This window comes from Phacochoerus africanus, chromosome 2 (assembly GCF_016906955.1).
Source record: "Phacochoerus africanus isolate WHEZ1 chromosome 2, ROS_Pafr_v1, whole genome shotgun sequence".
Lineage (NCBI taxonomy): Eukaryota > Metazoa > Chordata > Mammalia > Artiodactyla > Suidae > Phacochoerus > Phacochoerus africanus.
Window position 1 is genome coordinate 73,602,248 of NC_062545.1, and position 26,020 is coordinate 73,628,267.

General features: G+C 42.0%; 1 protein-coding gene across 2 annotated transcripts in view; it reads left to right on the plus strand.

Moving 5' to 3' along the window:
• Positions 1–26,020, plus strand: part of SOBP (sine oculis binding protein homolog) — a 172,133-nt gene that overhangs the window by 90,279 nt on the left and 55,834 nt on the right. Inside the window, exon 5 of one of the 2 annotated variants that reach the window (XM_047761947.1) lies at positions 10,130–10,225. The exons of the other annotated variant lie outside the window; for it this stretch is intronic. Coding sequence (XP_047617903.1) covers positions 10,130–10,225 — 96 coding nt within the window. The remainder of the gene's footprint in view (positions 1–10,129; positions 10,226–26,020) is intronic. 2 annotated transcript variants of the gene reach the window in all.

A 26,020-nucleotide genomic window follows, 5' to 3' on the forward strand; every position in this document is an offset into this window, starting at 1 on the left:
TAATTGAAGCTGTCAGGAGGACCATCCTGCTCAGAATCGCATTCCAGCTTCACACTTTGAAAGACCCGGGGGCAGAGCCAATGGACTGGTCACCCTGTCTTTCTCCTTTCGCTGCAGTCTCTGCATAAATCACAGCACCACTCCACATTGGTCAGGACATTTCTGTGGGCCTTGCACAGTGACAGTCAGGGTTGGACTCCTGGTCCTGGTCTTTCTTCTTCATGTTCAGGCCAGTTTTATATCTTTACAAACACTGCATGATGCTCACGTCTATTTCTTACTAAAGAAAGCTTATCTTTAAGACAAATTATATTTGGGGCCCCATTGTAAGGCTGCTGACTGTAAAACTGTCCCAGGCCCGAACAGTGACCAGAGTAACTCTTGCGGCTGTCCAGATTGGAGACCTGTCCAGAGTGACCTGTCCAAAGCCAAGTCCTTGAGGGACAGCAAGCTTTAGGCAGGCCAGGTCAGAGATCTAAGGGCCCAAGGCAGGGCCAGAGTCAAGGGTGAGTGGGGAGAGCTGTGAGTGTTACAGAAGAGTACTCAGAGCTGGAGCTGGTAGGGAACCAGAGACTAGAGTGCAGGGTGATTGCTGAGAACAGTCTGGGGGCCTCTACGGTCCTCCTTTGCAGTTAGTGGGCACCCGGGGGATGGGGTTGACTGAGACTTAGCATATGAACCATGCAGGGAAAATGTAGGCAACTGTTGTATCTGAACCTTGACCGAGGTATTTCTGTGGTTGCTGGTGGGAGAAAAGGAAGTATAGTTGGTCTGGGTGCTGAACCTTTGTTACTGACAGATAACCATTGTGACATCATGGTCTTTGACAAATATTGCTGCTCATTCTGAATTTATAGTCCTTGACCTCAGAATTAGAAGCTAATTCAAGGAGACCATTTGTTTCAGTTTGTGACTCATCACTTTCCGTGACCACTATCACCGGGGTCTGCCCTTTGAGTTATTTCTTCCAGAAGTAGCGAGAGATGGCTCCGATTCATCCACGTCCTCGCACAAGTTTTCTGGTGTCCGACTCCCCTTTGCCAAGACCTCTATGCATATGATGTAGCAGGTCATGAGGGTGTGTTCTGTGATGGACCCAGAGCAAGCTAACTCTCCCAGGACCGTGACCTGAGCTTCTTGCCTCATCTTCCCACCAGCTGAACTAATTAGCCTATCGACTGGATCAGGATGCATTGCTGTTGCTCTGTCTCAATTATTCCTAGTAGTGGAGGGGATTGTGGTATTGAACAGAGACCCCTGAACTGGCCTTTGGCTCCCCACACCCCAGCTTTTGAAGGATCACCAGGCCTGTTGCTCCTCTAGGCAAGTCCAGGGACTCCATTTCACCAATTTGTACAAGGGTCTCCACTGCTTTGAAGAGTTGACTCATGTTAACTAAAGTCACAATCGGCTTTTTTTTTTTTTTTTTGCTTTTTTAGGGCCGTACCCATGGGATATGGAAATTCCCAGGCTAGGGGTCGAATCAGAGCTACAGCTGCCGGCCTATGCCACAGCAACACCAGATCCGAGCCACGTCTGTGACCTACACCACAGCTCATGGCAAGGCTGGATCCTTAACCCACTGAGCAAAGCCAGGGATCAATCACATCTGCGTCCTAGTGGATGCTAGTCAGGTTCGTTACTGCTGAGCCATGACAGGAACTCCCACAATTGGCATTTGTATACCAGAGAGCCAAGACTAAATGAGATAAGGCACGTAAACATCCTTTACAGTCTGTATGGCATTATCTATGGGATCAACATGAAAATAATACAATAATATTGATACTGCTTTTAGAAATTCACAAAGCGGTTGCTAAAGTTGACTGAACTCGTAGGATATTCTTCAGGAATTGATGGGCTTAGGTGTCCTGGTCACTGATTGGAAGGTTATTTAATAAGAATTAGGTTAAAGAGGTTGATTTGTTTTAAGGATTAATTTTATAGATTTCAAAGTAATGTTTCCCTCAGGCTGTGCAAGAGGACTACTGCTTGCTCTTGGATTTCTTTTTCCTAGGCTCTTTGCAGACCTCCCCACCCCCTTCAGTTATATTTGCCATTAAATACCCTCATTTTTAGGAGTTCCCATTGTGGCTCAGTGCTAATAAACCCGACTAGTATCCATGAGGACATGGGTTCGATCCCTGGCCTTGCTCAGTGGGTTAAGCAAGGCGTTGCCATGAGCTCCGGTGTTGCCGTGAGCTGTGGTATAGGTCATAGAAGCAGCTCAGATCCTGCTTGCTGTGGCTGTGGTTTAGGCTGGCAGCTGCAGCTCGGCTTCGACCCCTAGCCTGGGAACTTCCATATGCTGCAGGTATGGCCCTAAAGAAACAAAAAAGAAAAGAAAAAAAAAATCCCCTTTTTTTTCTAATGTGTTCAATCTTGGAATGTTAAAACCAAGAACTATGAAAACCTCCCTTAAATAATAAATAATATATATTTTAAAATTACTGACAGTGGTATTTTCAAATTGTTCCTTTTTTTTTTTTTTTTTAAATCACTAGCAGAGGTAGTGGATTATGCAGCTTTAACGTGGTTGCTCTGGAGGCAGAGTGCCTGGATTTGAATCTTGGTTCCACCACTTTTTAACTGTGTGACTTTGTGTGAAATACATAATCTCTGTGTGCTCCAATTTCCTCATATAAAAATGGATGCTAGTATCTACCTCATGAGGTTTTTTGTTTTGGTGTATATATGGGTGTGGGTATTAAATGGGTTAATATGTGTAAAGCACTTAGAACAATGTCTGGTGCGTACATAAGAGCTTCAGGAATGTGAGCTGTTACTATTAATCCCTGATAATATCCAGAGCAGTATCTTCATCTGGTTCTAGTGTGTTTCTTATTCCCGTTTGAGACCAGGTGATTTCGGGGGCGACTTCCTGTGGATTGTAAATCTCCTCAATAACATTTGGATCTTTTCCTAGCCTTACAGATGGGGTCCTGGAGTCCCCTTCCCGCCCTTGCCTGTTTCACGTTTTTTCTCATTTCTCAGGTCCATCATGAGGTCTGTATATAAAGACATAGAGTCCAGCCCCTTCTGCTTAGTGATTTCAGAGAACAGGAAAAAAAGGACCACCTGAAATGCCTCGCTTAGGCCAATTATTTGAGCTTTTTATAAGCACCAACCAGTAGCAAAGTAGAATCATCTGTGTTTTCTTGCCTTTTGTTTCCCCTTTAGGGTCCCTGAGTAATAGATGCAAAGGAATAGTGAAAATCCAAAAGGCAAGCAATGGGTGGAGGCAGGAGGTAGGGGAGGGGAGCAATCAGTCTGGATAATCCACTGTGGATCAAAGGTCCTGGGATAATCAGATGCTGCCTGGGATGTGATGATTTCCTTAGCAGAGAATGGAGAAGAAGAGGCCATATGCCCCAGCTGCTGGGTCCCACCTGTGGTCACTTTGGAAAAATAGTTCTTCCCAAACAACGACACTCAGGTGACCTGACAAAGAGCAGTGCAAGATCAATCCAGAAGGGTCACCTGTTTGATAAAGGAAAATAGATTTAAAAGTGAAAAGCAAAACCAGGGATTTCAGAACCACTTAGCAACTGCTCTGATTATTCCAGACACAGCTGTAATGTGTGGGGACCACGATGATATATTTTCGTTCGTGTGGAAGCTGTATTTCAGGCTGATGTGGAATCTGTTGCCGTAACTGTCATGCAATCCATTAGGCCCCTGAGTGAGGGCAGCCATTAATCAGGCGCCAGATCAGCCCTGTAGCCTCACACGCTCACAGCTCCGAGTGGCTCTGACCTGACATCGTTTAAGGAAATGCTTGTGGAGGCCATAAACATGATTCGATTCCCATTATCTTCATGTTGCATGTTTGTTACCATTATTCTTTGAAGACTCCAAACTGGATATTAAAAATTTATGATATATATAAAGGTTGGTATGGAGTGAAAAAATAGCCCCAGCCAGTAAGTCCGTCTCATCCATCAGAGATATGTGAGCTGTCAGAGCAGCCTGAAGAGGTATGGGAGAGCCCCTCTGCGTGCCAGCTGGGGAGGATGGAGACTTAAGAGGAACTTGGCCGAGGAAAACAGCTTCTCCTTTGGTCCACCTGCTAAGTGGGAATTCATATACATTTTATTAAAAGAAAAAGTAAAACAGCACCACTGTAGGAATCCCAGAGTCAGTCTTTACTGACAAGCTAATGAAAGGGAGGGCCAGGGATCATGATGCAAAGATTAGTAGCAGCTTGAATTGAACAGATGCCTGGGTCCACACATTGATGTTTCTGGGTGCCTGGGGTGTCTCCAGAGCAAGAAGCCCCATGCTGGGTAGGAGTCCTGCCTGGGAGAAAGCTCTCTCCCAAGGCTGCATGCACACAGTCCTGTCCACGACCCATTTACCCTCTGCAGCTTGGTGACTTGAATACATACTTACATAGAAACAGCCCATACTTCAGGGGATCCAACTGTGGAGGTAGGAGAAACATAGGGCACTTCTGGACCTCACCTTAAGGTGGAGCAAAGGGTTAATGAATTCATTCACCATACACACACACACACACACACAGAGGATGATTATACAAGATACTGGCTGACCAGGGGACTTCATACATAAGCATGATCTCTGCCCTCAACAGGTTCCTTTCTAGTAGAGAAAATAAGACAGGAGTCCTGACCAGGGTGACTTATACCGAGGACTGGACTTATACCAGACTGACCTGGGGCACTATGTCTAGGCACCAGGTTGCTTAATCTGGGCATGGAATTGGGGGGATGAGAATTTGGTAGGCAAAGATCAGAGGTTAGACTAACCTTTGTTAGGCAAAAGTTAGTCCAGGTGGGAGGTGGAGGAGAGAAACATGGGGGACAAAAGGATTATTGGCTAAAGTCTAGATTGAGTACTGGATCTGCAAGCTAAGATCCTAGTATCTTAGGTGAATATAAAGCCTGAGCTTCACTGAGGGGCTAAGAAACTGGGCTACTGTTTCTTAAAAACAAGGTCACAAAGATGCTCAGAATACTCTGAAAGGCCGCATGTGGCAGCTGCCCTTTGTTACTCTCTGAACTTCCTCGAGAGAGTGTGTGTAGGTATTTAACAAAGGAATGACATCAGAACTAGTATATGAGAAAATGAAATTTCAAGGGTTTTCAGAAGTGGTCTTCCGTGATAAATTCAATTTTTCTTGAATTTTGAAAAGAAGTGCCATTGCTTTTTGGTTCCAAAAATTAGCTATGAAATATAAAAGCTTTTTTCTACACAACTCTTCATCTCTACACTCATTCCCACAACTTGGAGATGCACTATTTTTGATGTTCCCCAGTCTAGTCACCACACCACATGTGTGAGCTGACATGTGCTACATCTGCTAAAGACTTGGAAAGCTAAGTCTGGAAGCTCCACTGCACTCTTCCGAGCTCTGATTCCAGGCGGAACCTTTTCTGGTTTGCAAAAGACACTCTGAAATCACAATGACACAGAGGTGTAAACTCCCATTCATCACAAGGAAGTATTGACTCCAAGCCTAGTTTGCTTTCTACTTAAATGGCAACAGTATTAACCTTTTCCTCCAGTCACTTTTCTGGAGTAGGCCAGTGGAGCTGTTTTTAGAATGTTCCACATTTGCTAAAGGAGTCCTCTGGAGGAGGGAAAAAAAAAAAAAAAAAAATCCTAATCTTGCTTGGATATGCGCATGACACCAAGGTTTTGGCCCCAAGGGAGAAGTGGCTTCTTTGAAAGAGCTCTTCAGTTTTCTGTATGGAAGAATCAAAATTTAAAAAATAAATTAGTGATAATTCATAGGGAGAGAGAGGTGAATATAAAGCCTGTTTAAGCCAGGGGTGTTTGAGATAGGGAGGCAATTAGCCTAAGTTTCTCACATAACGTAATATTTATTCAGATGCTAGGCATGGCCTGAAAATAGATGCATGACTGGCAGCAAGATGGGAAAATCCCCTTGCGGTTTAATCGAAGGACTTTAATTTTCATTTCTATTTTATGGCAAGAAGGGAAGGGCTTCTTAGAATAGTGGGTCAAACATGCACCTTTGGTGTGACAATCACATTTGTCGTCAAACGTAAAAAACAACTTCCCATTTGCTTTTCCTCATAGTTGGCATAAATATCTCGCGTATTAGTCAGAATAAAGCTGTTGAGAATAAGACACATGGAGAGAGTTAGTTTATCATGATGTGGCTTGACATTCCTTCTGTCAGAACGGGTCACTTTAGAGCAAAGTCAGACACCAACACAGCTCCTCCTGGCCCCTAGTGGATACCGAGAGCCGGTGGTGGGGTGGTCCGCCTCGAGACAGGCAATTAGAGGAGGCACTGTCCATGGAGAATTGAAGAACAATAATAAAACCAGCTGAAAGCTGGTCTGCTTCGTGTTGTCACCAGGAGCAGTGATTCTGGACAACTTTGGTGTTTACACACACCCCTCCCTGCAGGGGTCGTGGGCTCGCTCTGTCCACCCGCCTCCTCCATAGGCCATTGTCTGCCACCCAAAATGGGGCAGATACAGAAGGCACTGGCTTCAATATCTAAGAGGTGACAAAGCCTGCTGGAAAGAAACTACGTTCAGGGTAGGAAAGTTCTAATGGATTTTGTCTAACGTTGCCTCTGAGTTGCTGTGGCCTGATAATAAAGCCCATTGCTACAGAGCACTTACTGCTCTCCAGCCAGTGACTGAGGCCAAAGATCCAATGAGAGGAAGCCAAATACTATCCTGCCCTGTGGAGGCTTGCAGTCGGATGGGGAAGACAAAAATCACATCAGCCAGGGAAAGAGTGCACCTGTGTCAGGCCTAAGAGCTGGCAGAGTGGAGCTATTTGACTTGGTTAGAGAGGTTCAGGAAGGCCTTTTTCTGAGGACATTGTATAGTGGTTCTTCTGAGATTATTTGTCACACCAGACACTAAAAATACATAGATACAAACAAAGAGTTTTTGGCCTGCAAGTAGCTGGTCACGTAATCTCGTACATCTTCAGAGTAAGCTGCACTGCTGGGGCCACATCCTGTATCCTCCTGGTGTGTACGGCTGTTCACTTCAGTGGGCCTGGACCCTGGTTAGAGACCATTCCGACAGGTCTGCCCAGGGCCTCCTTTTAATACCCACCTCCAGGCACGCTCCTTAGCTCAGTGCTTCTCAGACTGTCCGTGCATTGCAGTCACCTGAGCTATTAAAAAAAAAAAAAAATCATGGTGTTCCCAGGTGGTGCAGCAGGTTAAGGATCTAGTGTTGTCACTGCTGTGGCTTGAGTTGCTGCTATGGCACCGGTTTGATCCCTGGGCCAGGAACTTCAGCATGCCGTGGGCGTAGCTGAAAAGAAAAAAAAAAACAAAAAAACAAAAAAAACCGCCATGTCTAGCCAGGCCCCACCCTGGACCAATTAAATCAGAATCTTGGAAACATGATGGGGAGGGGAATTCAGGCATCAATATGTTACAAATCATCACCCCAGATGATTCTAATATGCAGCCAGAGCCGAGAACTCCTGCCTTAGATGCATGCACTTAATTTCACTTAATCTAGTGGTAATAACTTAAAATTTTATGTTAAAAAAACTTGAGAATGCCAAGGGAATTACTTTGGTGAGAGCTATGTGTGACACGGGTGGGGGTGAGGGTGCTGGGTCTCCTTGTATAGCGTGTACTTTCTGTCTCTGCGGCGGCATGTGGTGGAAACGGCTGGAGGACAGAATTTCTTGGACTCAAGAATCAGGATGATTGTCAGAGGCAGAAATTCCAAAGGCCATGGAGTATGATGCAGAGGCAAATACACGGCTTCATAAAGAAGCAAATTTCTGCCTTTCTCTCTCCACTTCTAATCACCCCAGCCCTCCTCTCCTTTCTCTTCTCCTGCTGTTTTATTTAACCTCATAAATTATGAGCCTTTATATCAAATCTGCAGCGCCCTCTGAGGAAGCACATTCAAAGCTTAGGGGGTTTGTGGTTTTTTTTTTTTTTTGTCCTTTGAAAACATAAAAAGCATTGTGAGCACCTTACATGTAAGTGGAATGAATGTATTTTTGCCACTAATGTTGAAAATATCCCCAGGCATCTGGTGTGTATGAATGTGTATACATAGTACATGCATAATAAACATATTCCACCTTATGAATATTTATACACAAGATACATATATATTGAATATAGACATACATATGTAAATAGTAGCCCTTGTAAACTGTATGCAAAGTATGTTTCCAAGCATATGTATCATACTGCATCAGGACTATAATAAACCTACCACCAAGTTTAGCATATTTTGAGGTGGCATTTTCTACAGAGTTGTTTGTGGTAGGGTCTAGTTACCATCCATGTCTGGGTTTTTTCCATTATTGAAATGTTTGTTAAGCACCAACTTAAAGCACTGGGCATAGCAGAGTGAGAAAGATGAAATAGGTGTGGTCCCTGCCTTCATGAGGCCTGTATCTCATAGAGAGGCTTAAAATTCACTAAGGAGGAATCTGGCATGTTTGCACTCCATTGGTATCTTTGTACAGCTGCCTTTTATGTACAGACTCTGCTTTAGAATGGACCCCGTTTAAGCCTATATTGACCTGAATCCTGATGTAGCTGCAGGGTAGAACTGATGCTGTGATAAGAAATATCACTGATTTCAGTGCCTTCCTAGCCACTGGACCTGAACATGCTTACACTTTTTTCTCTGTCATGTAGAATGCTTTCTCATTTTACTCTGATTTGGTACAGGGGAAAAAAGGTGCAATTAAAAAGCACCAAGTCCCAGAGATGTTTATACATCTCAAAACTGAAACCAAATCAGAGCATTCGCTTCACCTCCAAACTTCAGTAACCCCAATGTTACTATCATATCCGTCCACTTCCAAATTCCATCAGTTCCCTCCCTGCAATAAACAGAAGCCTTTATTAAAGACAAGCTATGCATTCTAAAATGTGCAAAATAGGGACCTCTTTCTAAAACAATAACCAGTCTAGCTGAGAGCTCTGAGTGATACTTGTCAGGGGCAGATTTCATGCAGTTAAAAGAGAAACACTGTATCAGCGCTGTCATCACTAGGCACAGACGTATGCTCATTGTTTTCTCCCCCTCAATCCATACATCACAACAGGTAGTTCTCAGCTGTTCCCCCAGTGCCAGACATACATTTTATCTAAAGAGACAGCAGACAGAACTACCTGCTGCTTCCTGTGCGGCTCTCCCTGTGTTTCTCTCCTTTTTTCCTACTTCGCTTGGGCTTTTTAAAATCACCTGGCAGGGAGCCAGGAGCTCATCATTTTAATGCAGTGCAAAATGGAATATGCATAATTATATGCAAGCCATATGTGAGGGAGACAGCTCAGCTGTGAATTTCGGGAGGCCAGGAAAGAGAGAGCAGTTAGGGCTGAGATAAGAGGAGAGCAGAGCGGAGTGCAAGTGTCACCCAAATGAATGGTTTAATGAGTGTGCTGCAGGCACGCCTCCTTTCACCTACCTCTTTCTTCTCTCCAACTGCAAACCAGAAACCAATGGAGATTAGAAAGGGGAGACTGTATGCAAGGGGTATTGCTAATGGGTTCTGTTAATGTCTCCATTTAAACTTCAGCTTTCTTAATTAACAGTGTAGATGAAAATAACCAGTAACTTTTAATGCAGCTTCTTAATTAAATCTTTTTTTTTTTACTGCATTTGATTGAAGAATCATTGTTCTTACTAGATCATTGCTCCTTTCAGATCTTTATTTAAAAATTGAGGGGAATCAGTTTATCTCTAATAGTATTACAATGCAAAATATAACTATGCAAATTGCTTTTCTTATGGCCTTGCTATTAGAATTTTTTTTAAGTGCATTATCTAGAGATTGCTTAAGCATGCCAAAAAGTTTAAACACGTATGTATGTCATATAATCCTAAATATGCAACAAAACTCACTGGAAGTCTGAGGTGGTGGTAATTTTCAACAGAATTATTTGATTTTCGTTTGTTTTGTATCCTCTTAAATATTACACCACAGTGAATTTGCATGTTCAAACTGAACTATGTTAAATCCCAAATTTCGATATCTAAAAGGCGTACTGCGTATTTAAACAATTTTCTTAATAATGTGTGATTTCTGGATTCCCGTTTGTTTAATGATCTGAGCTGTTATGCTTTTAGCTTTTTTTCTTCCATTATTTGTAAGTCCCTAAATAGGCCATTATATTTCCCTTCAGGCTAGAGATGAAGATGGACATGCTGAAAATTTTCCCCAGCAGCACTATGCTAAGGAAACTCCAAGGCTTGCCTTCAAGAATAACTGCGAACTACTTGTAAGAATAACATACTTACAACAAGTCTAGAATGTTACTTTAGCACAGTGAAAACAGTTTTTGAAAGGGTTTGTTCATTATTACATAATTTTTGAAGTATTATAGTTTTCTGTATAGAGTTCTAAATGCTAATTCTGATATCACTGAATATTAATTATAAGATCTCAAGTTGTTTGCAAATCTTTTATATCTGATTATAGAGCTTGGATGGCCCTGTCTTTATTAGCTTGTTCTGTGTAGTAGTTGATAAGCAGCCATTTGGAGAATGGCTAGTAAAGTTAAAAATATAGAAAAAGACAGTTGATATATGTAGCTTGGAAAGAGAGAAAAAAAAAAAAAACCCCAACAATCCCTCCCCCATCCCTCCTCCCAGTTCCTAATTGTACACTATTTTAGGAGACAACATGGTAATATTTTGTTCTGCTAGGAAAGATAGCAGAGTTGACACGCAGTACTCCCTTTAGAATTCAAGTATTCCTGCACTGTCTTTGCCAAGCTCAATCAGGCGCTTTCGTCTCTCCTAAGTAGAAGTCAAAGCAGCGACAGGATGCGGGGATGTTTCCAAGTCGTGAGAGAGAGGATCTCAGCTGTGACAGGGCCTCTGTTCCAATGCAGGGTTAATTTGCTGTTCATTTTAGCATTTACAGCGAGACAAAATGAAGAGCGAGCAGGAATGCCTATTATATTTCTATTAAACGAATCTGTTGGGACCTAATGTTCTTGATTAGCTTTTGAAAACGAGTGCTCCGCAATGCATTTTCTGTTTACCTAAAGTAAACAGAGAATGAATTGTCATTTATTTAGGGATTCAAACACCGCTTTTGAAAATGAAGCTTTATGAGGGATCCAGCTCTGTTGTCCCTAAATGTTCTTTTCTTTTCAGTCGCATTAAAGCAAAACATTTGCTCCAACTAAATGAAAACACTGAAAGAGAATGAGGATGCTCACTGGGTACATTTTGAGGTAGCCTCCTGTCTGTGGAGTCTTTTGGCCAAACAGAGTCCAGCCCTGCCAGCTCTCTGCATTAGGAAATCCCACATGTAACAGTCTTTGACCTTAGCTCTGCTACCAACTATTCATTAAAAACACAGTGTCCAAAGAGCAGGAGAAGACAGAGAAAGGCAATTCTTACTCATTCTAGCCGCAGTAGCTAGATGTTGACAGTAAGAAACTCCTCCCCAGTCCACAGTGTGCATGGTTACAACAGCATCACTTATTCTGGGTGTCGCCGCTTGACCAACCAATCCACAGACAAATTCGCTGCTTAGAAATGCAACAACATACCCCTGAAAATTTAACTCACTTTATATTTTACCTTAGGGCTCTTAAACTTCCAGGCTTGCTAGTGTTACCTGTTTGGGGGAAACCCTTTTCAGTCATTTCCATGTTAATGTTTTACTCCATAACTCTGGTTTTCCAGCAGAAGACCACAGGGGCCATTTATGCTCTGTTTTCGTATCAAAATGCTTTTAGGAGTAGCTTACTTCATTTTAGAGAAATCGTTGAAAGTAATATGCCATGTTTGATTTTATGTTTCTATTTATTGGAAAAATGAATGTGCTTGAGTCCTGGTTGTGGTCAGTTTATACTGGAAAGAGTAAAACATATATGTGAACATCTTTTTCAGCTATCTTTAGAGAAAATGTATGTTTAGTTATTGCTGTGCTTAAACACAATATTGTGCTGGCAGTAGTTTTGAGAGATTGGTACAATCTTTGTCCTTTTCGTCAGTGTTAGAAATGCTTTATTTTGGTCAGCGCACTTTCTTGTGATAAAAGAAAAAAAAAAGAATAGTAGTTCCCATTGTGGCTCAGCGGATTAAGAACCTAACGTAGTGTCTGTGAGGATGTGGGTTCGATCCCTGGCCTTGCTCTGTGGGTTAGAGGATCCTGTGTTGCTGCGGCATAGGTCTCACATGTGGCTTGGATCTCATGTTGCTGTGGCTGTGATGTAGACCAGCAGCCGCAGCTCTAATTCAGCCCCTAGCGGGAGAACTTCCATGTGCTGCAGGTGTGGCGGTAAGGAGAAAGACAAGAGTAGAGAGAAAAAAAAAGTAAGCTTGTTTGGCTAAGGAGAAATGTAACTTTTTTCAGCTGTGAGAGAAGAGTGTATGGCTTGTTATGAAGCCCTGAGAAGTTATGCTTCTATGTGACAGAGATTTGTTCATTCTTAAGAGAGAAATAGGAAGTTCTTGGAGTTTTCTTAGAGCAGCTTAGAGCAAATTTTAAAAGACTCTGAGGGTTGCAAGCCCTTTTCCAGAGTGCTTTCTTGGCCTGGGGTGGGTCTGCCATCTTGCATGGTTCACTAGAGCAGGGGGGCGGTGTTTAGAAAGTGGGGGAGCTCTTTGGGGGGGTGACGATGGATCTTGGGAGAAAGTGTTGAGAGCATGGTTACTTCTAGGCTTCCAGGGGATCAGGAACTGGCTGGAAGGCTGACCCTCTGGGTCACAGGTCCTGAGTGCTGTGAAAATGCCTGGCCAGGTAGACGGGACATGGCCTCTGACTTTATTACTGACTGTTGATTGTCTCTGCCCTTCCCCCACACTCCCAGGCTCTGCTTCTTGGAAGAGGGAGGAATATTAACCAACCTAAACAAAAGCAAATTAGAATCCATGCCTAGAATACACAAATGTGTGTAATCAGAAGGCACTGACAAAGAAAGCATTGGCTGATAGAAAAATCTGCTATGCGACTGTCGATTTCCTGTAGGTATTGATTTGCCCATTTAAATGCCAAACTGTGATATGTGCCTTCACACTTAATGTAAAACACAGATGACTAGATATTTAGCTTGGTGGCCAAGATTCTTTGGTTGGTGATTGTGCAGCAGTTTCCTTATGCTTTTTATTAATTTTGAAAACACAAGGCTGTCAAGATGAGTGACATTAGGTAAAACTTGAGTATTAGTTGGTATGTCACAATTCAGGGTGTTCCCTCTACCTCTTCATAGCTAGGTGTGTACACACATGCACACATACACACAAACACACTCGGTGTTTTGCTGCCCTAAGTTTATGACCAAAGCAAATAACTTTCAGTAAAAGAAAATGTGGGAAATTCATAGCACTTCAACAATACAGCTTCATGGCTTATGAGAGCCCAGAAGAGGGGACATTTAGAGCCAGCCACATGACTAGCTTTTGTCCCAGATTCCAACTCTGTTGCTGGTCCTTTTATCATTATTGCCTCATTCCTTTGGGACTAGAAAGCCTTCTCATTTCCCCTATTAAAATCTTCCTATTGATGGTGGAAATTGGATTAAGAGCCAGAGTGGGAGGAGAACCTAATCACACTGGGAGCTCACACCTTATGTCAGTCAGTCCTTGCTCAGTTCTTGAAAGTGAGCCGGGATAAGACCCAGCTTCTGCTAGCATATGATATGTATGCATATAATATAGCAGAAGCTGAGACCTTGGAGGGAGAAGACTTCTAGCTAGAAAAAAGGAAGGTTGAGAGGGTTTGGGGAAGGAAGTGAAGACAATTGACCCTACTCCCCAAGTGTTCTTAAGACCAGTCCAAAGAACATCACTATATTCAGGAAGAAGGTCAAAATAGAGTCAAAGATTAGCAGCAAGCAGTGTAGTATAATTTGATCAGAAAGAAACCCGGTTTAGGCAGCCTGAAAGGGGAAACAAGAGAAAGCAAGCTCGGGGGAATCAGCTTGTCTTCCTTAGTTCCAGATTCCCCAGTCATTACCTAGGCAAAGTCTAACTCCTCTTGGCTTTTCCTTAGGTGCTTGGGGGTGGGAGCTTTGCAGAGGAAGGAGGAATGGGGAAGGGACCCTTAGTTGGGAGGCCAAATAAAAATAGCATTGGGGAAGAATTCTTTCTGGTCAGTTACAATGCCAGTGCACGGAGAAGATGAAAACTATTTTAGTTTTGTGGCCTAGTGAGTAGAGCTGGTAGAGAGGAGAGATGCTTAGGCAGTTCAGTGGGCTGATGTGTCCATCTCATTTTCTTGTGGAGGCAGACAGGTAGATTCTAAGGGCTGGACCTAGGCTTTAGGAGCAACTGCTCTGTCTCAATGCAGTGTTCAATTAACAGACAGTACTGAGCATCTTCTATGTACAAGGCATTTTACTAGACAGTGCTTGTAGGAGGTGCAAATAGAAAAAGGCACAGTCCATTCCCTGAAGGGGCTTACAGTTCAGTAGGAAGAATAGGCATGTGCAGTGTTGTAATCATCAGGAATGTGGGCTCTCAGGTCTTCCTGAAAGTTAGAGTTTTGCTGCAGTTGGACTTTAATTTGTACCACATCCCTCTCGTGGTATAGCTAAGGATCATAGGCACAAAGGCTTAACATTTATGGTGACACATCTGGCATCATATCACATTGGATCTCCATTTTGCCTCTTGGACCTTTTTGCATTTGAGATCTTCATCTGTAAAATGTGATAGTAAAAGGTAATAGCCTCAGAGGATATTGTAAGGATCGAAAGTGTTGACATATTTAAAGCGCCTGATACGTAGTAACATTCAGTACATATTAGCTGCTATTATTTTGATCCTTCTTCCCTTCATGACTGTTACCATTATGCAGTGAGCTGTGGCCTAGAGAGCCCCAGCAAGGTTCTGGAGGACAAAGGAGGAGATTATTTCCACATGCAGTAATTAGAGGCTTAACAAAAGAGGATACCTTTGATCTAGGCCTTCCATGGGTTGGATTTTGATAGTCAGAGCTGGGGTATAAGGGAGGGGGCATTCCAAATAGAGGGAAATAGCACAGGCAAAGGTTGGGAGGTGGGCAGGTACAGGCCAGGTGACTCACACTTCAGTTAGCATCTAAGTTGGCTGGAGTATAAGATTCCTGAAGGATACAGGATGAGCTGGTAGGCTAGCCATTTGCAGAACTCTGAATGACTGACGCCATCCTATCAAGTCTAGACTTTGGTGGTTCTACTTCATGGAAATTCCTAGTACCTCTGTGGATTAAAAAAAAATTATTGGAGTTCCCGTCGTGGCGCAGTGGTTAACGAATCCGACTAAGAACCATGAGGTTGCAGGTTCGGTCCCTGGCCTCACTAAGTGGGTTAACGATCCCGCGTTGCTGTGGCTCTGGCGTAGGCTGGTGGCTGCAGCTCCGATTCAACCCCTAGCCTGGGAACCTCCATATGCTGCGGGAGCGGCCCAAGAAATAGCAAAAAAAAAAAAAAAAAAATTATTATGGAAAATTCCTAACGCAGATAAAAGTAGGGATCATATAAATGGACCTCCATGTACTAACAATGATCAGCTATTGATCGTGCTTCATCTACCTCTTTACCCTCTACCTATCCCATCCTTTTATTCTGCTGGAGCATCGTGAAGCAGATATGCTGCTTTGTTTATTGTTTTTGGGTTTTGTTTGTTTGTTTGTTTTGGTAAAGATTAGCACAGCACTTCACTGGCTAGAAAGAATCCATTGAGACTGATTAATTTGGGAATTGGAGCTTTGGGGCTAGGTATACTCAAAACAGATGACTCTTGGTTATGCAGTGTGTTCTTCTCTCCCTGCTCAACACAACCTTGTAAGGCTTGGACGAGCAGATCATGTTTCAAAAAAAGGTGAAAGACATGCCATGATGCTAGTGATGACTTGCATCTTCTTTACTCTCAGGCCCCTGGTTCTAAATGTAGTTATTTAAAAAATAAGATCAAATCTCTTTACAACCCAGCCCAACTCACCAGTACATGTTGCCCTTATCACAGCAACGAGGGAGAATTCTGGCTTGCTGTCAGATATTAGCTATTGCTAGGACTTCCCACCTAGCTGATGGTGACTTCATGAGAACCCCCAAAAGGTGAAAGAAACAACCACATTTCACTTGAAACTTAATAGGCTTTTCAACATAGGTGTAATTGACCAAAGACCTCCCCTTAATACTGCTGGTCCAGCAGAAAGCCAGATACATGCCCCAGCTCAACTTGAATTTACACACTGTTTCTTTGATGTTACAGCTGAGCAGCCCAGACACTGAGAATTAAAATTCATGGTGACACACTTGGACTCCCCTCACATCAAATAAAATATCATATGACGTATGCATGTGCAGTATGCTGTGTACGACTTTCCCGAAATAGTAATTGTAAGAGCCCCAGAGGTGTAAAATGACCCAGAAATCCCCAGGGATTGGTTGCTGTCTAGAGAGGGTGGGCCTATCCAACCTTTTTTTCTTTTCTTTCTATTTTTTTTTTGTCTTTTTGTCTTTTATAGGGTCGCACCTGAGGCATATGGAGGTTCCCAGGCTGGGGGTCTAATCGGAGCTGTAGCTGCTGGCCTATGCCACAGCCACAACCTCAGCAACGCCAGATCTGAACTGCGTCTGCCACCTACACTACAGCTCATGGCAACACCGGACCCTTGACCCACTGAGCAAGGCCAGGGATCGAACCTTCAACCTCATGATTTCTAGTCAGTTCGTTTCTGCTGCGCCACAACAGTTACTCCTCCAACCCTTTTTTCTACCCACCCTCTGGATCCCTTTCATCTGGAGCTATTCCTGTGTTTCCACAGTTCTCTGAACTTTTTTTTTTTTTTTTTTTAGAAAAATTGATCTTTTTAGAAAGAAAAGGACCGATCTTAGACTAATAAGCAAGGGGCGGTTTCAGTAGAGGTGGCACCATTTTGCTCTCCATCTAGACCAGCTAGATTAACACAGGCAGAGGATTAGATCCCCCCTGATCTGCCCTATTTTCTCCTGCACAGTCCTCTGTTTCCATCAGTACTGTTGTTTCACCTTGTTCCCCAGCTGGCTCTGCTGCTTCTCTCTTTTTCTTCTTAGCCTCTTGGTTCCCATTGCTGCCATAGGCTTGAGATTTAGAGCCTTTTCTTCCATACCAAGGCCTTCTCCCACAGAGACCATCTCCCCCTCACCTGCCACCCATACACACCCTATTTTAACTGTTTCTTTTTACTTTCTTTCTTTGATGGGGAAAGCTGACTGCAGGAGGGCTAGAGTTCCTCTGCTTCTGCTCTGCTGTAGGGACTTTTCTTGGAATGAGGTGACCCATCCCAAGATTTGGAGATGGGTTGGACACCTTGATCCTTGTGAGGTCAAGGTCTCTTTGATTGGAGACCTTGACCCCTGCAAGCTCCCTTTTCTAAGGCATGGAGATCTTTGTCTTTCCCATTCCAGAGCCATTGCTCAAAAGGTCAGGGGTGTACGGTTTGGTGTGCGCTCATGCTGGCTTCTCACATAGTACATCACAGTGGTTCTTGGAGCCAGAGAGAGGTAAGGAGGATTATGTGTTCTCCAGGGAGACACTGTGGCGTGGTGAGTAAGAGTGGATGTCCCAAACCCTGCTCTGCAGACACGCCAGCTGTGCACCCTGGGCAAGTTTCTTACTTGCCCTGAGCCTCAGTATCTTTGTCAATACGATGAAGATAAATAAAGTACCTACCTCCTAGGGTTGTTTTCAGGAGTAAGTGAAATCATTTAGTCTGCCTGACACATACTAAGTAAAAGTTCAACAAGTGGTAGTCTTACTACTAATAAGATCAATCTAGAAAACAGCATTAGTTTAAATAAAATCTTAAGGCAGATGTTGGGAGTACCTGCCTTTATTCTCTAACTAGAGTTTCTGCTCAGTTGGGTTGGACAGAAGCCCACATGTGATATTTTAATTTAGGACAAAACTTCAGAGAAACCCTTGAACATCCTCCTATGCGTCTATTTATGCCGATGGCACTGAAGATGCCTGTGGCTGCACAACAAATGTTGCTGATTTGTGAGCTACTGTAATGTTAGAGTACTTTTTCAAAGAATTTAAAACTTCCAAAAAATAGTGTGTTGTTGGAGTGAAGAGCTTGGACTCTTGAACCAAGACTATTTGGTTCAGATTCAGGAAGCTCCGCACCCCCACACACTGATTGTGTGAACTTGGGCAAATCACTGAATATCTTTGTGTCTGTTTCCTTGATTGTAAAGGGAACAATGTATATATCTGGTAGGGTTGGTGTGGGGGACAAGGTACATTATGCAGAAAATTCTTAGAGCTAAGCTTTTAAAAATATTTGTGTAACTGTCAAGGAAGGTTCTGTATGACCCAAGACCCCTTCGTCTTGCCCTCCCATTTAATAGTAAAATTGTTAACCTTGGAAATATGCAGTGAAGAAAATAAATGCAAAGCTAAGGGACAAATATAATTCACACATGGAAATATCTGCATTTGCAAGTGGATGCGCCTCTAATAAGCTTGTTAAGGGAAGGAGTCAAGAAACCATCCTTTGTGGTGTACCTCCATCATGCTATTATGCTTGGTCTTTATAGACCCTTTTTAAAGACCCTGTATGCTCTGTAACTTCAATAGTGGATATTATTTCCATTTTACAGATGGGGAAATTAAAAATCAAGGATGTTATGTTCCTTGCCCTGAGAGAGGGGAGAGGATCCTGTGAGAGAGCACAGAGCCTAGATTTGACCCACAAATCTAGGTCAAGACACACTGCCACCTTTTCAAGGTGGGGACTGGTTCTGATGCATCCATCCATCCCAGGGTGAGACAAGGGGTTCAGTCTGTGTTTGTGGGATGAGGGACTTAAGCATTTAATCCAGAATCACTCTGTCTAGCTTCTTTATGATGAGTTCTTTGGTAGCATTTGGAAACCATTCGAATGAACGTATGTGGGAATATTAGAAAGGAAAGCTTATTTGAGAAGGTATGTCAATGTTTGAGAATTTCCAGTGAATACTAAATTATAGAGAAAGGAACCAAACTATGTATTTTTAAATTTGGTAGTCTATGGAGTTCCTGTTGTGGTGCAGTGGAAACCAATCTGACTAGGAACCATAACGTTTCAATCCCTGACCTCCCTCAGTGGGTTAAGGATCTGGTGTTGCCATGAGCTGTGGTGTAGCTTGCAGATGCGGCTTGGATCTGGTGTTGCTGTGGCTGTGTGTAGGCTGGCAGCTGTGGCTCCGATTTGACCCCAGTCTGGGAACCTCCATATGCTGCAGGGGCAGCCCTAAAAGGACAAGAAAACCTAAAAAAAAAAAAAAAAAGACAAAAAAAATTTAGTAGTCTATAGAAAATATACTTTCCAAGGTAATGTAAACATTTGAGTGGGTTTTTAAAGACCTGACAGTAGTAGATGATATATGATAAGTGCTAAATTTTCTTTTGAAGATTTTGATTCTTATGATCAGTAAGGTCACTTCAGAAAGGCCTGGCCTCTTTTGACTTGGTGGGATTGTATTCCTCGGGGTGAGCTGATCTATTTCCTTCAAGACCTCTGGCCATCAGGTAGCATTCTGGGGTTAGGTCTCAGTGACGTTTTTCCTCATTGTTTTAATTGCTAGAACTGAACAAATACCTAAAATACCAAAGAGAATTCACCTCTGATGGCTTGCCAGAAACTCTAGATCATATATCAGGCAAAACCAGAAAACCAGATAGGATATCAATTATCAATATAAAAGTGCACAAGAAACCAGCCAGAACTAGTATTAATCATATTTAGTCATATGCTTGGTTTCTAGCTAGAAGAACAAGCTAATAATGGAAGCCTCTTGGGAGAAAAAGGGAAGGGTATAAAAAATATTTGGAGTTGAGAAGAATGACATATGTGAGCAATAAGGGAGGCAAGAAATTGGAGATGGGAGTGTTGGGGGGATGGGAAATGGTGAGGGAATTTTCAAAGAGAAGAAGAAAGAGAGAAGGCTATGATTAAGCTTCACATAAGCAGGTTTGGGCAAATAAGGTCTTTAAAGTAATGCATTTTCTCACTGCATTTGGCTTGAAGTGTCTTTTTGTAATCACGTTTTTTGTACACTTCCTACTCTTCTGATTTGAGGTATCAGACTTTCTTGGAGGGCTCTCTTCCCAGCTTCTCCTCCCCGGCCACGTACAACCAGAAGTTGAGATTTCCTCTTCTAAGTCCACATGAGCCTCCCCTGGCTGAGAGCTCTGTGAGGCGAGGCCTTTGTCTTTCCTCACTGTACCCCTGAGAACCATGCCTGCCTAGTCCATATTTAATGGATTCTAAGATGTGCTTTTCCCGCCTAACATTTTAACATCTCGGAAATGGGATTTGTGTGTTACAATTGATGACCTGTCATTTTTTTTTAATTGGCAATGTTTTTCCTCGCGGTATAAAATAATAGCATCTTAACAGTCAATGGTGATACAGATTAAATGAACTGTGGAGGTAGGTGCCAAAACATTATTTGTTGGATGAATGCATGCAGTAACTTGGCCCCTGGTTCTAGTTCAGGTAAAAATGAAATGCTTAAGGTTGGTTCTGAATTGTGCACTGGCCCCAAGCCAAGAGGAGTGGAAGGCTGTCCTGTGGCTATCTTGGCTGGGCATTTTACTGGTGTATACTTTTCCCTTCAGTGGAGCAGATAGATGGCATTGTTATAATTTCAAGGGAAATGTTGAACCACTTAAGACATACCCCTGATAAGTCAGATTTAAAATAATAAGCAGTCCTTTTGCCTTAATTATCCAGAAAATTGCTTAATGTTCTGCTTTAGATTGCATATCCATCCGTATTTCTCTTGAAAATTTATGAAATTACATTGGTAGAGAAACAATGGTTTCTCTCTCATTCTCACTCAATACCACAAGCTGTAGATTTAGGATAGAATATGTTGGGTTTTTTTTTTTAAATTAGCATCTTTTAACCCATCATCACCATCAACACCATCATCTCTTAGAGAGGTTCCTACTCTACAGAAGAGACAAGTATACACATGTGTACACATTTCCTACACTTCAAATTTTTTAATCTACCTTTGGGTGTCAACTTCTGTAGGTAAAGTCACACCCTAAATTTAAGTGTGTGAAATACTCTGCTGTTTTATAGTGTTCAGATCTCAATATACTTTGGCTTCCTTTGAATGGAAAATTTGAATTTGATTCCAGTATTGCCCCAGCAGCTGTTATACTCTCTTCTTTGTGTGAACATGGAAGGGGAAAACCACACACATATTTTTTAATGTCAAAGCCCAAGATGAAAAGGGAGGCAATATTTAAATATTGAGCATATGCAAGGATAAGGCTTTCATATGGAAATTATCCTGATTATTAAGATATGTGAAATACTTTGGGGGTCTCCATTATATAGCCATCTCAAGCAGTTTTTAACTTCTAAATCATCTGATAAATGTGTTAGCCATTTCTGGCTTAGAGAAATATTTCCGCATTTGCCAGATAGCTTGAATTTTGAAATTATGTGACATCGTCATGTATATACAAATATAAAATACAGTATATGAAGGCAAATTTTTATGTCCCATGCAGAGTTGTGGATACATACATAAGGGAAGATGAAAATAGACTAGAGCATTACAGAAGTGCTTATGAGCCTATGGCATTTAATCACTTATGCAGTATTTGGTATAAACATCAAAAACATAATTTGATGTTTATACATGAATACATAAAAATAAATAACATGGAAAAATAAAGTTGTAGTGAAATTTTCATTTTCACTTTTCCTTAACTTTTTTTTTTATTGTTATTACTATTTTTTTTAGGGGTGCACTCATAGCATGTGGAGGTTCCCAGGCTAGGGGTCAAATTGAGCTACTGCTGTCAGCCTAAGCCACAGCCACAGCAACATGGGATCTGAGCTGCATCTGTGACCTACACCAAAGCTCACGGCAATGCCAGATCCTTAACCCACTGAGCAAGACCAGGGATTGAACCTGCAATCTCATGGTTCCTAGTTTGCACTGAACTCCGTTTTTGTTTTTTCAGGGCAGCATTTTAATTTTTAAACAATGTTCTGACTGTCATCAAATCAGCCAAATTGAAAATTGAACTGCATCAATGGAGATGGCTGGTCTTGATAATTCAAACCCCAAAGACCTTTTCTTGAGGGGTACATTCTCTTATGTGTTTGGTCTGAAGAGTTTCTTATATTTCTAACTTATTCTTTTGTGTAGAAAGACAATATCTATAATTTAATGCAATCTCTGTAAAGATTTGAAACCTTTTTAAAAAAAATCTGAGTATTTAGTGTCATGGGTATATCTCAGAAAGTGGAATTACTATGAGAATAGGTGGTTATGGGGTGGGTATGTGACCCAGATTTTGAAGATATTTGTCTTTCAATTGACATACATTTATTGAATCCCTACTGTCTCCCCAGGGCTGTGCTTAAAAGGCACACATTGTAGTGCAAACCAAATATAAAATATGGATCCTTCTCATAAGGAGTTTATATGCAAACAGTGAGCTTCCAGTGTATATTAAAGTGCCAGATGGGGTGGAATGGTGATTAGAGAATAGAAATACACATTAACATATTATGTGTGCAGAAAGAAATATGGGGTCATTTAATGGGGAAAAGATGGTGGGCTGGGACAACCAGGAGTAGATCTTCTGAGGAGGTGGGGCCTGGGCTGGTCCCTGCAGGGGGGATGGACAGTGGAAGTGTACCTCAGAGGAAGAGAAGACTATTGGTAGAATGATGGGGGAGAGAGGTGAGCAGGGAGCACGAGCGGGCCACTGCCTGGACCAGCATCCTTCTGTGAGTGGTGAGAACTGAATTAACTTGGTAGGTTATAGTCAGATAATAAAAACGGTGAGAGCTAAGCAGCTAATTTTACATTTGGTGTTTTAGGCTATGGGGATGTGTATTAGGTACTCGATCCAGGAAGAACTGTTATGAAAGCAGTACTTTCACAGCTGGGAGGATGAGAGCGGCAAGACTTCTAGGAGGCAGTTAGAACAGTCCAGGCACACTGTGATGAGGACAAAGGCTTCTCACAGCTGGAAAGGCAAGAAAGAGACTGCAAATGACTGTCCAGAATTATTGGCCATCAAGGTCTTATGACCATGCTAATATAAATAACTGGCAAAGAGTTGATCTCAAGCCAATTTTCTTATAAATTTAGATTTTGGATAAGAATCTCAATCAGGTGAGTAGCCAGTTGTCTGCAATCGGAAAAACGGAGATCAAAGTAGAAGCAAAAAATTGGCTTGTGATCCAGAATGATTCAGGGGTCAGTGTGATTTAATTGTAAAAACAAAAACATGAGGGGAAAACAGGCTCTTATGTTCGGGTTAAAGAGGGATAGAATCTCCCTTAACAAGGGTGCAGTAACCCCTTCCCTCAGAGAACAGCGCAGAGACAGTACCACACATGTGCCCTGGAGTCACAGTGACCGGGCTGTGGGCTGGCTAGCTTTGTGCCCTTGGGAAGGTTGGTTTCTGGATCTGTAAAACAGGAATGATAGCCATGTACGCCATTTAGAGTTGCTGTAAAAGCTAAATGAGATAATACATTTAAAGGGCTTGGTATATAATAAACACTCAATAAAAGGTAACTAATAAAGGGAATAAAACCCCTTTTTGTTGTATTCACCTCTTGAGAGAAAGAAGGAAATGCCAATACGTAAAACTCACATGAGAATTTAGACTCCTTCCTTTTTTTTTTTTTTTTTTTTTTAAAAAGAGAACAATCTTATGACACATAGGATTAGACTGTGTGGATTTAGCTTACTCTTTACACATTGTCCATGTACACAAGACTCCAGAAGGAAAACTGGTATTTATCCAGTAATGACCCTAAAGGTTTTTAAGATCTTCATCAGAGAAAAGACATCTTACTGAATTTGCTGTCTTTACTAAGATAGAGTATTAGACTAATATAAAATGGTCTTGGGGGTGGGTGGGGAGGGAAGTCTTACCCAAAAAGAATTTGCTAGTTAATCCCCCAAATTAAATTATAATCCCACATCCCCTCATATTCCTAATTACCTATTTAAAATCCCACTTTTCTTTTGGAAGTAAACACTGTCACTTCTTCGGCCACCTTCTTTGTTCATATGCTGATAAGTTTCAGAATATAGCCTTTAGGCACTTAATAATTGATTTGATAAATCAGTTTGCCTTTGGTCTGATTTCGCTGTCTGGAATTCATTTGGGACTTGTTATAGTTGTAACAATGAAAAAAAAAAGAGCAAAAATCCAAAATCATGTGAGCAAAATGTCATTAAGTGAACATGATGACACTTGAGAGCATCTCTCTTGGTTAGAACTCCTCTTTGAAATTGTTGGGCTGCCTCTCCCCTACACAGGTTAACAAGGTCATGTTCAAGATTAAAATGAGCTGCAGGACAATAAATTGCCCATTATAGCAGAAAAACATACAAACAGAAAATGGGACCTAATGCCTTCCCACATGCCCTGATTTTTTTTTTTTTCTTTCTGAGCCTAATACACCTATTTAGTCTATGTAGTTTTAGCTTTAGTTATGGTTTCTAAAATTACAATGTTTGTGAGGATTGGAATTTTGTTCTTCCAACAGGAGTTAGAGTATATGTAAAATGCTTTTCTCTCCTCCTTCCGGGAATGGATCTCCCTCCTCTCTGGGTGTCTAGGCCCTCTGCAGTGGTCATGCCTCTCACGGGGCCCATGATGGGAATGGATCCTTCCAGAACAAGCAGCATCATAGCTTTGCATTCAACTGGCTCTCACGTCATCAAAGTGCTGGCTCCAGCAAACGATGAAAGTATAATAATGCCTTTTTAGATTGTGAAACTAACCATACAAAGTTATTTTTAGATTTGGAAGAACAACTTAAAAAATGTGGTTGAATCCACGGGTGTTGTTGTTTTTTCATGACCACAATGCCTGAGTTTACATTTTAAGTTTTCTATTGCAAGAAAAGAGTGACAGGACTGTTAAGGATACTGATGAGTAGAACAAGAAACCTGGGAATAGTTCTGGAATCAGTTCTCCTTTATTCTCAGCTGCCATCATTGCCATCTCTTTGGCTTACCCTGGCCATGCATTAACATCTCTTAAATGCTTCCATAAATTAAATAGAGAACTTTATGCAAGTAGCACACACCGTGATGCTTTCCTCAAAGCCCACATCCTTCCATCATTCAGTCAGCAGGCTTTTATTGAGTACGCACAATGCCCCAGGGCACAGGAGTATCTTGGATGGGTACGCAGCAGACTCCATCTTCACAGAATTTCCTCCCTGTTTTTTTATAAGTTCTTTGTAATTTACTTTATTATATATCTAGATAGATAAATAGATAGATAGATGGAGACATAAATAAGTATAATAGAATCGTCTTGCTTAAAGCCCTTGAATAGGTGCTCAAGAAATAATGATTGTATGTATGAATGAATGAACAAGCGATACTGCTGTGGCTCGCTTTTGGCATCTCTCCACAGTCTGCTCAGACTCCAAGGTCTCTCCTGTGTCTAGGCAGTTGTCAGGGATGTCTGGAATGCAGCAACATCACCGAGTCGAGTTCCTCTCTGACAGATTGTCCGTTTCTTGGGCAGAAGGAATGGTGGCAAAAGATGTAGGAGCCACCTATGGGCTCAGAACTATCTGGAGCTCCCTCTCGAAACTATGGCATATCTCATCTTCCCCTCTGACTCCAACCACCCAGCTTTGTCTCCCAAACGAGAGAGCGGGGCCTGAAAAAGAGTTTTCTCCAAATTGCATTCAACACCCACATTCATGTTTATGTTTGAATTCAGCTCCTCGACAAGGTATCAGATGTCGTACTCAAGGCATTAGATTTAAAAATATGTATTTTTTCATTCTTTTTGAACTAGTTAAGATTTTGAATGAAAGAATGGCTTTGGAAACATGACTCCATTCCTAAGTTTAAGTGAGACACTAGCTCAAGCTGTTCTAGCATGGCAAGCAAAGCTTCCAGAAACCCCCCTACCCCTTCCAGCTCCCTCTCTCTTTAGGTGATTTTCATCCAAGACGTCAGGTGGGTCTAAAATGTAGTTTTCCCTGGAAGCCTCATTCTGCTGAATTGGCCCCATAGAATTATTCTACTTCTTTTTGAAATAGAACCATGCAGTCTTGAATTTTATTACAGAATTTAATA